General features: G+C 45.1%; 1 protein-coding gene across 1 annotated transcript; it reads left to right on the top strand.

Moving 5' to 3' along the window:
* Positions 1 to 13,419: 13,419 nt before the first annotated feature.
* Positions 13,420 to 13,836, top strand: HOO65_060647 (Retrovirus-related Pol polyprotein from transposon TNT 1-94; the record flags this gene model as incomplete). Its single annotated transcript, XM_071001183.1, has 1 exon — positions 13,420 to 13,836. One exon carries the CDS (start codon positions 13,420 to 13,422, stop codon positions 13,834 to 13,836), a length of 417 nt encoding a protein of 138 aa, XP_070857997.1.
* Positions 13,837 to 14,373: the final 537 nt, after the last annotated feature.

Genomic DNA, 14,373 nt, shown 5'->3' with positions numbered 1-14,373 from the left:
CGTCTTTGGTGTTCTATTAAGCCCAATGTCACGAATGTGGCGGCTAGATTTTGGTGTATCATCTGACCCGAAATATGTCGCTGGCTCTGGAGTTGTCTTCGAACTGTTATTCGGCCTATCCTCTTGTATTTCTGGATGCCGCAGAGCTTTGGCTCGAGAAATTGGCCAATTCCCAGTAACTCTCCAGCCAGAGAGTATATTCTTCTTAGTCATTCCCACTTCACGAGCCTTGGCATAGGCTCTAATGAAATTGACCTTGTCCATTGAAGTAGAATCAGTCAGGGAAGCAAACCTTTCCAGTCCTTGGCGATATAAAGCTTTGGAGGCATTAAACACATCATTATCTAATGGCTGAAGTCCATGGGAGCAATGTGCTGGAAGGTAGCAACAGAATATATTATTCAAAAAGCATGTAGCCATCCATTCATCCTTATATCAGTTAGCAGCAGCCTATAGCCAGGTAAACAAAGACATTACCGTTGCATGACTCCCATGGCCATCTAGAATGATCAATCTGGAATCATACTCGTCGTTGGGCTTGGTTTGTGGCAAATAGACTCTTTAACACCATTCAACTCCAATGTGGTCATCAGTCCACCCATTTGGTGAAGTTATGAAATACCGGTCAGCAATCTTCCTGAATTCATCAAGAAACCACTGTCTCTGGAGTTCTTGACCTTTGAATATTATGCCAGGAGTCAAGGCATGACCATCAGCAGTGATAGGTTCGATGAATGAGGTCCAATTTCGAGTTTGTGGTCCCTTGAGAAAAGCCTTCTGCTTCAGGTTCACGCTTCCGACCACAAGGCTATCTAGTCCTAACAAAGAGAGTCCAGTTAGTCAAATTTCAAAATTATAATGAAAATAGAGTTAGATACTTGCCATAACCAATCATGATGCCTCCTTCATCAACGTTAATAGTGTTCTCAAGCCGAATCCAGCCATACTAGCCCTGCCTGATATCGAAGTACCAGTGAGCCGCTTTAGGCGTGAAAGAGTCAAACCTATTGGCTTCCTGACGTCTATCAATCTTGGTCTTGAGATCTGAGCAGCGATGAATGAATCTGGCTACCCAGTTGCGTTCTAATTCCAGTTGGTCGCCTTGTTGTCTTAGCAGGCCCATAACGCAAGCCAAAATGTGATTGTGTGATGGAGCGTACCCCAGAGACTCTTGGCTAAGGATCCAGATAACCAGTTTGTCTTTCTGATTCTTGGATAACCGTTGACTAGACTATATTTGCTCTTTCACAGCCGCCTGACCGTCAAGTCTGTCGATTAGGGTGGTTCGAGGCACCCCCCGTCGCTGAGACGCCTGGGAGGGTGAAAAGCCATTATCGGTGACATCCAATATAGCCTCAGCCATGTCATCTTCTGTATGTTCCCAACGAGGCCGAGATGAATGCATTCCGATGGTTCTGTGAGAAGCTATCAGGAATAGTATTGGAAAGGAGTGGCGAGGAAATTAGGGATTGGAGTGGTAATATTTCCTTGCTACTACCCACCTATATCGGGTCCCCAACTTGGCAGTTTGAGAATAGAATTAGGAACTCCAATCAATTCAATACTTGATAGAGGAAACTACCTTTAAATAATATTTATTCTTGTTGAGATGTGTGTGAATGAAAGTCTTGAGTTTTGGTGGGCGATTTTTTTTTTTGCCTGACGAAAGGGTGGGGTTGTCGAAAGGGTGGTGGTGCATGGTACTGAGGCTATCTCTACCTCGAACTCACTGCTGCGTGTCATTTCTTTGGAACAGCGCGACAGCACCTTCGGCTCATACTAATTAGGCACTGAAGGTTGGAGCGGATTTAAGAAGAAAGAGTAGCTAATGTCTGGCATATAAAAATAGAGTCTGTTGGACTCATTCCCTTATCCAATGCTGTGATCATGATATTATACCGTCTCCTCCACACCTTACCCATTTGCTGAAACATTAGACATTCTGGGTTTCCAGTAATACAACGCATGAAAGCACATGGCGTATGAGTGAGAGGTGGGCTATTTCACTTGTTGAAAAATGACTTTTCTTCTTGTCATCGAAGGGCATGGGAAGACTTGAGATGTGTTAAGGGTGAAATTGGGTATATTAAGAGGGTAGAGGTGGCTGGCTATATATCGGAACTTAAACCAATGCTGGACTAGCTGTCACCTGGCACCAGCTGATGGACCGGGAGGAACAGGACTGAAAGAACCTATCTTTCACCGCCTTTGAGGCCTAAAATAGACAGCACAAAGGAGCTTAAATTTGCCAATGAAGTAGAAATACAAACATCTTATTGATTGTCACTGCACATCTACATTCCAGCGCCTTGTAGTTTTATGAGCTGTGAAGCTGCTGGTAAGTACCAACAAGGCTGGCAGTTGCAGGCAGTGGTCACGCTTAGATCGTCATGTATAGACTGTGTCAATAGTGTAGAAATTGGTCCTTAATTATTATGTTTCTATCTTGATGAAAAAATGGCTACTCCTTTTTTCATATATATTAGCCCCCTTTTTCCGATAAGAATTATGTCTTATCAATTTACCCGAACCTCATCCGGGGATTTCGTGGAAGTTTTCTCAACAAATAGACAGATGTTGGATTTTAGATGCTGGCCTACTTGGAATAGAGCCGGCAGAATTATAGCGGTCAATAAACTTGATAATTGCCCCACTTATGTATGATAATATCATTGTTCTAGAATGCTAGACTAGTAACTGTGACGTCACAGAGTCATGGACCTCGCAATATGCTATCAACCTTCCATCCAAGTCTCTTAGGTGTTTCCTAGGCTAGGGGGCAGCACAGGATGCTACAGAATATATTTCAGGGCTTTTGTTCCATCAAAGTAAATTTTGATTTGGGTGGGACTCTCATAAACTTTCCTCTGCACTACAAAGATACGCGACTGGTAGTAGCAAAGCGGATGGTGTACTTGCTCTAGGTTCAGCTTTAGGAATATGTTGGATGCCACAGTTGAACAATTCATGATCCTATGTTGCTCATATCACAGAAAGTCCAATAGAACCTGGAGGGATCTCTACGCACGAAGACCACGATGTACTAGGGGTGACAAAAGCTATCATATCGTGTACCACGCACCACAACCCCTTTGACAACACCACCTTGTCGTCAGGCAAAATAAAAAAAATCGTCCACCAAAACCCTAGCACACACAGCCCGGTCAGAATGAAGATTATTTAAGGTAGTTTTCTCTGATAATTATAGAGTTGATCAGGATTCCTAATTCTATGCTTAAATTGTTGAGTTGGGCAGGTAGTAGCAAGGAAGTACCATCCACCACCCTTTCGTCAGGCAAAAGAAAAGAAATCGCCCACTAAAACTCAACACTTTCATTGACACACATCTCGACGAGAATGAAAATTATTGCAAGGTGTTTTCTTCTATCAAGTATCAAATTGGTTCAAATTCCTGATTCTATTCGCAAACTGCTAAGTTGGGGACCCGATATATGGGTAGTAGTAAGGAAATATTACCACTTCAATCCCCAATTTCCTCACCACTCTTTTCCAATATTATTATTGACAGTCTCTCACAGTACCATCAGAATGCCTCCATCTCGGCCTCATTGGGAATATACAGAAGACGACATGGCTGAGGCTATATTGGATGTCACCGGTAATGGCTTTTCACCCACTCAGGCCTCTCAGCGACAGGGAGTGTCTCTAACGACTCTAATCGACAGACTTAATGGTCAGACGGCCATGGAAGAGCAAATCCAGTCTGGTCAACGGTTATCCAAGAATAAAGAAGAAAAACTGGCTTCCTGGATTCTTCGTCAGGAGTCTCTGGAGGTACGTCCCATCCCAAAGTTCGATTCGCGCTTGCATCATGGGCCTGCTAAGACATCAAGGTGATGAACTTGAATTAGGGCACAACTAAGTAGCCAGATTCATTAATCACCAGTCAGACCTTAAGACCAAGATTAATGGACGTCAAGCAGCGAATAGGTTTGACTCATTCACGCTCATTAGTACTTGGATATCAGCTCTCGTAGTGATATACTTTATTAGTAATAGGGCCTGAGATTTATGATAGGAGCCTAGTATGGAATAAAGGTCCCATCGTCACATTTGAGCAGGGCTAGCTAATATAGATCGTGGCTCACGCAGAATGCAGTCAGCTTTGCAACTCAGTCCTTTGTTTTGCTCGGATGGCCACCCTATCACTGCTCTCAGGAGCTTTTAGCTGGCTGTAACAGTGGTTGAGCGTTGGCAAGCCCAGGAGACAATAGGTGTGTTGGGCCTTGGCATAGGTTTTAAGTAGGCCAAGACACTGATTCTGTAATATAGGACCCATAGGTTATTCTGCCATGCTAACTAGCTCTTCCTTAGTGATTTACTGACTAGTATTTGATGCTACTTTTTGTATTTTCCATCTTTGAAATAATTGATACTAATTTGGGTGAGATCTCAGGGGCGATGTCACTTGGAACAATATGAAGATGAGTCAAAGGTCGTGCTAATTAGATGACGATATATTTAGGTTGGGAGAGGAACTAGCTGAAAGGAACGCGGCGTTCCCTTGATGCAAGATATCGACCTAAAACAACAAGTGTCAAGCTGATAGCACCTGACCAGCTATCTCAATTGACAGACAGCTTCAGTTAGGAAGCATCACAGTTGTTCTTAGATTCTAGTTCTTCAAAGATTACCCACTCTTAGCGGTGCAAAAACTCTTGTCAACCACGACACGATTGCCTCTCCCGTTGAAACAACAGCACACATCAGTGTTATAATACCAGTGGCAGTTATAGTAGCCATTCTCGTCCATGTCCATGTCCATGTCATCCAAGTCTATGGGCGACGGAGCTGCCATGACGGCATTCGCTGCGAAAGCGAGAAGTATGCTTGCTGTCCAGAACTGCATGGCTATAGTGCTTTGGCGTCGGTTATTGAAAAAGCGTAAATGAGTTTGAAAGGAAGGAAAGAGCGGGCGGCTCACGGCAATGGCAATGATGTTGAGTGATAAGATGAAGGTACAATGACTGGGCGATGGGAGGAAGATGACTGGAAAATCAGGCTGAATCGAATGCAGGAAGATGATGTGAGTGTGAAGATGAAGAGATTAACGACCATTCTCAGCGGGCAGTGGCAGTTCTTATATACTATTGCAAGCAGCTTCTCAGGTAACTCAACTATTGGCGTCCCCCATGTGTTTCGATAGAACAAAAGAATAAGCTGCCATCTGTGAAAGGAGAATCAGTTTTTCCGTCCCTCAAAACGGCACTATAACTCTCATGGACAATAGCAACGTCCACCATCGTGTCAAGGCACATGACAATGCCCAGGTGAAATGGATTTGATCTTGATTTAGAGCTCAAGACTTCCAGAAGCTCCACAAACACATGGACATAGAAGCTCTTCTTACGGCGCCTAGACGACTCACCGCTTCATCCATATGAATTCCGACCTAGTGGAAATGATTGGCTGTAGCTATTCAAGAGCTACTAAAGGAGGCTTTAGTTTGTCCAGCTCCGTGCTTCGTCCGTAACTCCAGTTTTTCTTGGTAATCCAGGGGGATCTTAAGTAACAACTACAAGTAATAGAAGAAACCAAACATTCCGTCTTACTTTATAACTGGTAAAATGATATTCATTAGAATAGGGTAGCAGTTTCTTTTGCTACTTTTATGTGTTGCATGTAAAAGGCTCATCATAGGTGTATGATTACACAGAGGAGAATGCGGCTTAATCTTGCCCTTTATTTGTACTATACATGCAAACAACATCTTAGAGAGGAGTGCTAAGACTGGGAAGCGAATAGAAGAGTATAATGGGCTTGAAGAAGTGGCTCCGCAAGAGGTCACTAGGTGGGAGGAAACTCTAGGCCCGTCCTAGGCCACAGTTGAGAGGCAGCATAGCACATCGAATAAGATCGTAGAAAGATAGCTATTAGTCACATGTTTGGAAGGCACCTAACCTAGCAGGTAACACCATGCTACACGGTGAAGGCCTGTTCAAGTTACTGTGTAATGCTATTAGAAGAAGAATAGATCCTGGCCATCTTGACGGCCTTTGACAATTGCAAAAATCGGGCTAATCTATTAACAGTGTTCGTCCCGTTTGAAGAATGATGGCTGAATGAATTCACATCGGAGTTTACTGTCAAGCACACTAGACACACGCCCCACTATCTACATGAACACCCCGTGAAGAGAAAGGGAATATAAGACAATTCAATGAACCGAGACCCATCACAGGATTACCTCCTGGGTTTAATGGGGAAAGATGAGCCATGCTGATTTGTAATGCTGCCATAACAAGACGACCAAGAAGTGAGGAGCCCCTGGATATGGTACTCCTAGATTTTCCTTAGCATGCTATTTGTCAACAGGAGACAGGACTTGGCAAGGGTCACATCAAGCTCTGATGCTAGAGATTGCTTGATATCATCACTGAATCATGAATTCTGGTCAAGTGGTGTACTGTGGTAACACCAGAATATTATGACTGAATGCTCCAGCATTAAGCCCTTCACCATAGGGGCAACAATCCGAATAAAGACAAAGTTTCAAAAATAGAAGCTAGCCCACGAAGCAAGTGAGGGTAGTAACAGGAGGGACTTGGGCTAAATGAAAAGAGCATTGCCGAAATCAAGTTGTGAAGGGCTGAAGAACAAGAGAGGAGATACCATTAGGGGGGTGAGTCAATCATTCTTAAATATTCGTGTTTGAGGTCTATCTACATTTACCAGTCGCCACGAAAGAGACGTTAAACTCGGGGTTATTTGGAAGTTTGGTTAATTATGAGTGCAATACACCAGCAAAAGTCCTCGTGACAACAAGGGTTTGTCGTATAATAGCCTATTTTCGAGCATAAGCCTATCTAGACGACTTACTTCTGCATCCATCTACATTCCATCTAACTAATAAGCAGTAGTGACAATAGATGGCTATTGCAATGCTATGTGGCTATACAGCAGCTGTTAAAGTGGACTTTGGCTTGTCCGACTCTGTGGTTCCTCCATGACTTGGATAGTTCTCATCTATTAGCCCGAAGTCCACAGACTGCACCAGAAGATTGCCTCCTTGGTAAATAAGAAAGAGTTAAAACTAACAGGATTACAAGAAACCAAGTATCATGTCTTCTGCCACCATCAGTGCACCCTGAACAGTGCGTTTGATCAACTCTTGGTCCTAGCCAGCGACCGTGGCTGAAGACTCGCAAAATGGCCGATACTCCACCATGAGAGCCCCCCAGAACTGTAGCAACGATACCACTTGGTTGTGAAGGAAAAGAGCTTGGTGATCCCACTTGGGAAAATCTCCGATATAACTTATGTGGAAAGGTTCATGTACTATTCGAACAACCACAAAACCCGGAAATGGATGACGGGGAAGACTTCGCACAAATGGGGCAACGCATGAACGGGCGAGACGAGGGCACAGAAGCAAAAGAAACACAAGAGGACGCGGAACACGGCCCAGCAACTGTGAATGATGACACTCTAGAAACAGTCCAGCAAAGCATCGACAGCCAACTACACCATCTGTACATCTGTAGTATACTGAAGATACTATGCAACATCTTCTCATACGAGAATACCGACCGCTGTGAGGAACCCCCGACCGTGGTACCCGGAATAGCCTTGAAGGAGCGGTGGATTTTCACTAGACGCAATGTCGAAATTGACAGGCTTCTATCAGTCCCGAGATTTGCGAGGACACGGACGCAAAGTTAAGGCCTTGAAGTCAGCGGGATGATTGATAATTTTCATATATGCATGCTTGGATAAACAGTAGTACTCTTGGCGCTTTGCTTACGATAATACTACACTATTGGATGCCATGCTGTATTGTTCTCCGAGTTGAAGGTACTATGCTAAGTAAAAGCTATTGCAAATTGCCTAGTTTCTAATGCTAATAACAGCTCTTGTCCCCTGGTAAGTGCAGCAATAGCCAGCCGGCCTGTTGTTGTCGTATGACTGGTATTGCCGCATGCTGTCATTTAGGCATGCCTATGCCGCTACTATATGATTGTCTGGCCATCCTGTGGGGGCTAGATTGTAGGGACAGCCCTGTCTGCAAGTAGAGGCAGTTGTATCTTAGTCAAGGGTGGCAGGGAGTGCGGATCTCACCTAACCTATTGATCAAGTTGACCACCCTATATGGCTTCTTCAATGGCTTCCTCACTGTTCTGCTGTAGTGAAGCTATCCAAGAAGCCATGACGCCATACAGACAGTCCATTATTCACGAAAGACTGAATAGAAAACACAAGTCAGCTTATTTATCCCAGTTTAAATATCTGTTAACTATTCTATTTCCCCTAGAATGCGCTACTGTGATGTTACTATACATGATAGTACACACTGACAAACCAGCTGTGTAAGGGAAACATAAGGCAACATGGACATAAGCAGCCAAATAAACAAGCAGAAATCGAATTAACCCCATTACCAGGGGTGACACAGGTGGTACAATGGGCTAAATATGGAGTTAATAAAGAATTTAAAGCCCAAGCATGAAACGTATAGTGAGTAAACGCCGAAGCAGCCCATGAGCTTTTATCTGACGTTATCCTGGATTCTTTTGACTTGATGCCACAACTGTGAAATCATTACGTATCTGGGAACGGCGCGCGCGCGGCAAACTGGGGTGGTTCTAGAAAGCCTCCATCAACACGGTTGGTAGTTAGTACTCTTGGCTGTCTTGATCATCACTCGTAGGTTAATGGCAGAGCCTCGACGAGTAAATAGGCACACTCTATAGTTGGCTTTCTCAAGACGGCTTTCTTCAAGTCCTCTGTATCCATGTTGGCATCTTGGTTGCAATAGAACAGGGACTCGGGAATGGACGATGACTGACGTCTGCTATGAAAGTGACGTCGTTTTTTTACTGTTTATTTTTGTAGAGATTTCGGCATTAAAACTCTAGGCATGTTGCCGCTTGCGAATTTATCCTGTATGGTGGCCTGATCCATGACGGTCTCGAGCGTTTGTGCAATAAAGCAGGTAACGCCTGAGGCAAAGACCCCTACGATGCCGAGTTTTGCGAGGACGAGAGCATGAACCCAAAGCAATAACAAGGAGCGCGATAGTTATGAACCCGACTTTCTGCCTGGCTACGTGAATGTGTGTACGTGCAGATAGGCCACGTTTGCGGTCACTGGAAACTAGATGATCTTGTGTTGCGATTTTCTCTAGCTTCAACATAGGACTTTATACCCAGGTATCATGAAATGATTGGTTTATGAATTCATGTGACGGCTTTCTTATTCAGTCCTGTAACTGCTAGGTGATATGGCCTTGTGCTATAACGAGCTGGGCAGCTTGTCCCAAGGTATCACCCCTTCTTCGGTTATGCCGTCCCCCAATAACTGACACTTCCCAGTAATTCGGCCGCGATCTACGCTCCAAAACCCGATTAGCGGCTGGTTCTTTGTTGGCGTGTCTACGCTGCTGGGAGGTTCTCTTGGCGCTACGCCATTGTCTAGATAGCATACTATCTTTTAGAAGCATATAAAAAGGGGCTACGCCTTGAAATCTTTATGGAGGCGTAGAAGGATAATATCAGACTTCTGCTTGGGCTTAGATCACCCACTGTCACTTGTGCAAGCTACAGATGAGACCTCTTTTGAACCTTGGTTCAGCGTATCCATTTGATGGATGGATCATTTCTTCTTGTTGTGTGCAGCTGGCCTAGCTCCTGGCAACTCTGCCAGTAAGAACCCTGATATCTAGAATCTGTCTGCATATGCTTTTTTGGATTGAGTGCACCATTGAGTAGCACAAAACTTGAGTTTAAGCAACACGAGATTGCGATAAGATCCCGAGAATAACTAGATTATCGTAGAGCCTTGACTTTATGTATCTGCATGTGTAACAGGACTGTAAAATGCAATGGTTAGCAGAGGTGGACGACAGTATATGACGATTATACGGATTATCAGGCGCTGGGATAGAGACTGGTATGGGTGTTAATTTATGATGTTATGTATAACACTCGAGAAGGAGGCTACTATATAGCTACGCAGGCCATACAACTGTCTCAGTACAGCGCCAACTCAGTATAAGGATAGGCTCACGACGATGGATGAGTGGGATATAGAGACAATTAAAGACAAAGGAAAGACAGAAGCACAGCAAATAACACAGCCAATATCACCAAAAAATGCACCGCAGGAGACACTGCAGGAGGCAGAGGGAGGGGAGGAGACGTCCGTCCTTGGACTTCATTCATGAGGATTCATGATAGGGTGTTCAGCCACAAGAGGTGTGGGTCTTGGTTATGGAGAAGTGGGGCATGTATGGGACGCCACTTAACATATATAGTGCGCCACGCAACATTATGTGATTGGTTTAATTACTTGGTGCCTGAGGCAATAAGATTTGGTGTGCGATTGAGAACTTATCGTAGTTTGAAGCAGATTTCAGAGGAAAAGAGTAGCTGATGTCAGGCGTCTATAAATAGAGTCCATTGTACTCATTACCTTATCCAATTCTGTGAACAGGAGATTATACCATCCGGCCGTTAGCTCTCCACTCCACCTTAATCATTTACTTGAGCATTGGACGCTGCGTGTTGTGATATTATTTGACTTGATTAAAATTATTACAAGACTAAGCTTTCCAACTCCGCACTTACGCGCCGTGTGTGTGTCATAACGACATCAGGGGTTTGTTTACCCGATGTTGACCCGGATAGTGTCGGAGTCTCCACAACATTTTGGGTTTCCAGCAATATAATGTATGGAACCACATGATGTATGGGTGAGGGATGGACTATTTGACTTTTTGGAAATGGACTGCTCGTTTTGTCAGCGAAGGGTATGGGAAGACATCTGAGATGTGTTGAGGGTGACCTTGGGTTTATTAACGTAGATGTAGCTAATCTAGCCCCGCCCACCCATTGGGCTATCTATATCAGACCTTAGTCTAATCCTAACGTAGCTGTCATCTGGCACCAGCTGGCGAGCGAAAAGAAACAAGGCGGAAATAATATGGAATAGATCTCTTGTTCAAAATTGCTAACGTACATGTAACCCGAGCGCCGCACTTTTCTTAACCTCTCTTATAAAAATCGCGATAAAAACACCGCAACCCATTTAATCAATTAAAACTACTCACTGTACTCTTCTCCAGATGTCTCAATCACTACTTGACAAGTCCTTGAATTATGGCCAGGTTGGCTGCAGACACCATAACGCTGAATACCCGGTCGTGCTGACCTCCTTTGACTACTGCTCCGCGATGATTCAGCCACTAACTGCGCATCAATATTCATCTGATCAATCGCTTCCCTTCCTTCCTCTACTGCCTTAACCCCTCTATTCTGTAGCCTAGTTCTTTTTGCCCGCCGGCGCCGGCCAAGTATCTCATTTGCGTCCCGAAGGTGTTTGTTTTCAGCAGCTAATAGGGCAACCCGATGCATAGCTGCCTTTGTGCCCTTCCCAAGAGAGTTTAGGGCTTCAAGAATTGACTCTGGAGAGCTACTTTGGTGCCTTCTGATCCGTCTCTCAAGGTATTCAGACTGAGATTGGGCTTCAAGCACGGTCCTTGGGGTCCTTGAAGCCCAAGAGGCCAATTGATCAGATACCCCCTTGACCGGCGTTGGCGTCCGTAGCTGCATATCAAGCTTGGATACCACACTTTTTGGGTCAAGGAGAACAAGCCCGGCCCCTTTGAATGGTGCCTTGATATTTGCTTCTGTCATGGTGGCCTGAAATGCAGCGTGAAAGGCTGGAAAGAACTCGGTCTTCGAAACGTGTGTAATAGAGCATCTGATCAAATGCTCTATTTCTTTCCCATAGGCCCTCTTTAGCACACTAAAGCACACAACGTCAAGGGGCTGAAGTAGATGAGATGAATGAGGTGGCATGCAAAGCCGGATGATCTTATTGTCATCACAATATCTCTCGAATTCGATGGAGTGGTGACTTTCGTGGCCATCGAGGATCAAGAGACGATAGGAACCAATTGATCGATTGGTCGTGTGCCGGTCAAAGTGCTTGAGCCACTCGAGACCAGTCTCGTTATCGGTCCAGCCATTTTGGGTCGTTGCAATAGCCCAATCGCCTGGGAGGTCGCTTTCTCGGTACCAATTGGCGAGGTGATATTGGCCCGCACCGATGATAAACGGCGGGATCGACTAGCCTTCCGCATTAATCGCTTGGATTACTGTAATCCATTCCCGGTTTCCAGGCTGCACTGATTTTGGCTTTGAACGCCTTTCTGAGCCTGTGACGACTATTCCACTTGCAATCATGCCCATAAGGAAACCAGTCTCGCCAAAGTTATAGATATCATCTGATCGGATGCCATACTTTGCGATTGTGTTCGCCACAAGCTGAAACCAATTGCGGATAATGGTTGGATCTTCGCACTTAGCTCTCTGGTAGTCGTATTTCCGAAAAAAACGCGTCTTGAGGTCTGGGTGTCGTTTGACGAAATTTGAAGCTCAGCGCGTGCCGACGGGTGGCGCGTCACGGTCAGCAAGCAATTGATCAGCCATTTCTTCAACACCATGAAGCCGGGGGGGGGGGGGGGAATCCTCGCGCATCTAGGTCGAGAATAAAGTTCTTAAGGATCTGTACCTCTAGATCAGATAGTCGACGCGATTTATTGAAGGTATCGCTTTGAGACTGGATGTCTTGCTGGCGGCGACGTAGCCGACGCTCATCAATTTTATAGGTCCTTGCGGCGCATCGGATACTTAGGTTAGGTTTGGGTTATTTTGAAGGGCCTGAAGGGCAAGAAGGGTTCTAGCTTCAATAGTAGTAGCTGACATCTTAGATTTTTGAGAATCAATTGATCAAATGCAAAGTTAGGTGTAGGAGGAAAAAGTGCGGCGCTCGGTTGACTGCGGCGCTCGGTTGACTACGGCGCTCGGTTGACTACGACGCTCGGGTTACATGTACGTTAATCATCTGGAAGTTTCATCTATCTTACATCCTATGCCTTGTTTCTTTTATATACCAACACCTATGAGGTTTTGTGGCAGGGTGTCAGCTCTTTCGTGGGTCTTCAACCACATGAAGTGTGGGTATTAGAAGGGATACAGGATAGGCGAAACTGGTAAAAGATTGACGACTTTGAACAGGAGATCTATCCCACAGGTTACGAGCCCGCGTTTCCCAGCACAAATGCACAAAATACTATTTCACAAACGAAGGCCATGCTAACCAGATCCGCCTCTCGGATCAATTCACAAACCCAAACCTCAAAATAGACCCCGATTTTGGCGCCTTCTGCAACCTCATCTCCATCATCAGATTGCTCCGACAACGCAGAAACTGACACAATGGAGAAGCAAAACCAGGAAAAGGCTAGCCGGCTCAGGGCTAGCAGAGTGACCCGACAAACACTCAGGTTGCAAACCAGTCAAACGCATCCTGGACAACGGCACTGACGTAAATATCCAGAAGGTCAAAAACTGGGCAGCCCAAAACGGAATCAACCTAGTCACTTTGCCACCACACATGCCAGCTCAAAACAGTATAGTCGAGCCTGCAGTCAAGGAGATCTTGACCAAGCTTCGCATCGCAGTGGCAGATGGCATCCTAGAGGACTGTTGGGATCTGTCACTACCCACAATCGTCGAGAAAATCAACACTGTCGTCTCACAAGACCAAGAAACTTCATCTACCCAGAAATGGGATACCGAGATGGCGAGGCTTACAGGACGAAACCCTCTGTCTTCACCTGGAATTGCTCATTGGAAAACGCTAGATATCAGATGCTTTGTCACCCTGCCTGAAAGTGAGGTAGCGAACCTCCACCTGTCCAAGATCACCCCTCGGGCAATAGAGGGGATCTTTATTGGCCATAAGGGCTCACATAACTACATTGTGTACGCCAAGGACAATGGAAAAGTCTACCGGACTCCTCATGTATGAATTGCTGAGAAAATTCCTTATGCAGAACCGACACTCGTTTCATGCCCATTGGGCACACTGCGGCCTCTGAACAATCCATAATGCTATTTTCTCCATACCACAGAAACTCTGATAGAGCCTGGAGCAAGCCCATGAATGGAGGCCGTGATTTACTAGAGGTGGCAGAAGCTATCATATCGTGTAAAGCTTTGAGACATCACTGTTTAGTGCATAATTTAACAATAGTCCCTCGTCTCATAGTTAGACTGTTGCATAGCAGAAATTGGACTTGTCTGTATAAACTCATAACATACCTCAGAGCCTGCAATTTCATCGGAACGATCTATAGAGTCGAAACAGCTCTTTCGGAGTTGTGAAATACTGCCGGTATCCTGGCAGAGCCACCATCCATAGCACCAAGTGGGTTTTCTTGATGGTTGATTCGGTGTGGTGTTGTGCACTCAGAAAGCTGCAGGCAAATTCTGACATCAGCATTAGGGGGTCCCTCATCTGTGTAGCTAGTACCACATACAGTGTCAGGTCGACCAAACTGGACTT

The sequence above is a fragment of the Ceratocystis lukuohia genome (assembly GCF_044167205.1).
Source record: "Ceratocystis lukuohia strain C4212 chromosome Unknown Supercontig6_pilon, whole genome shotgun sequence".
Taxonomy (NCBI): Eukaryota; Fungi; Ascomycota; class Sordariomycetes; order Microascales; family Ceratocystidaceae; genus Ceratocystis; species Ceratocystis lukuohia.
Note: the sequence above shows the minus strand (reverse complement) of the source record. Positions and strands in the feature narration are given on the sequence as shown.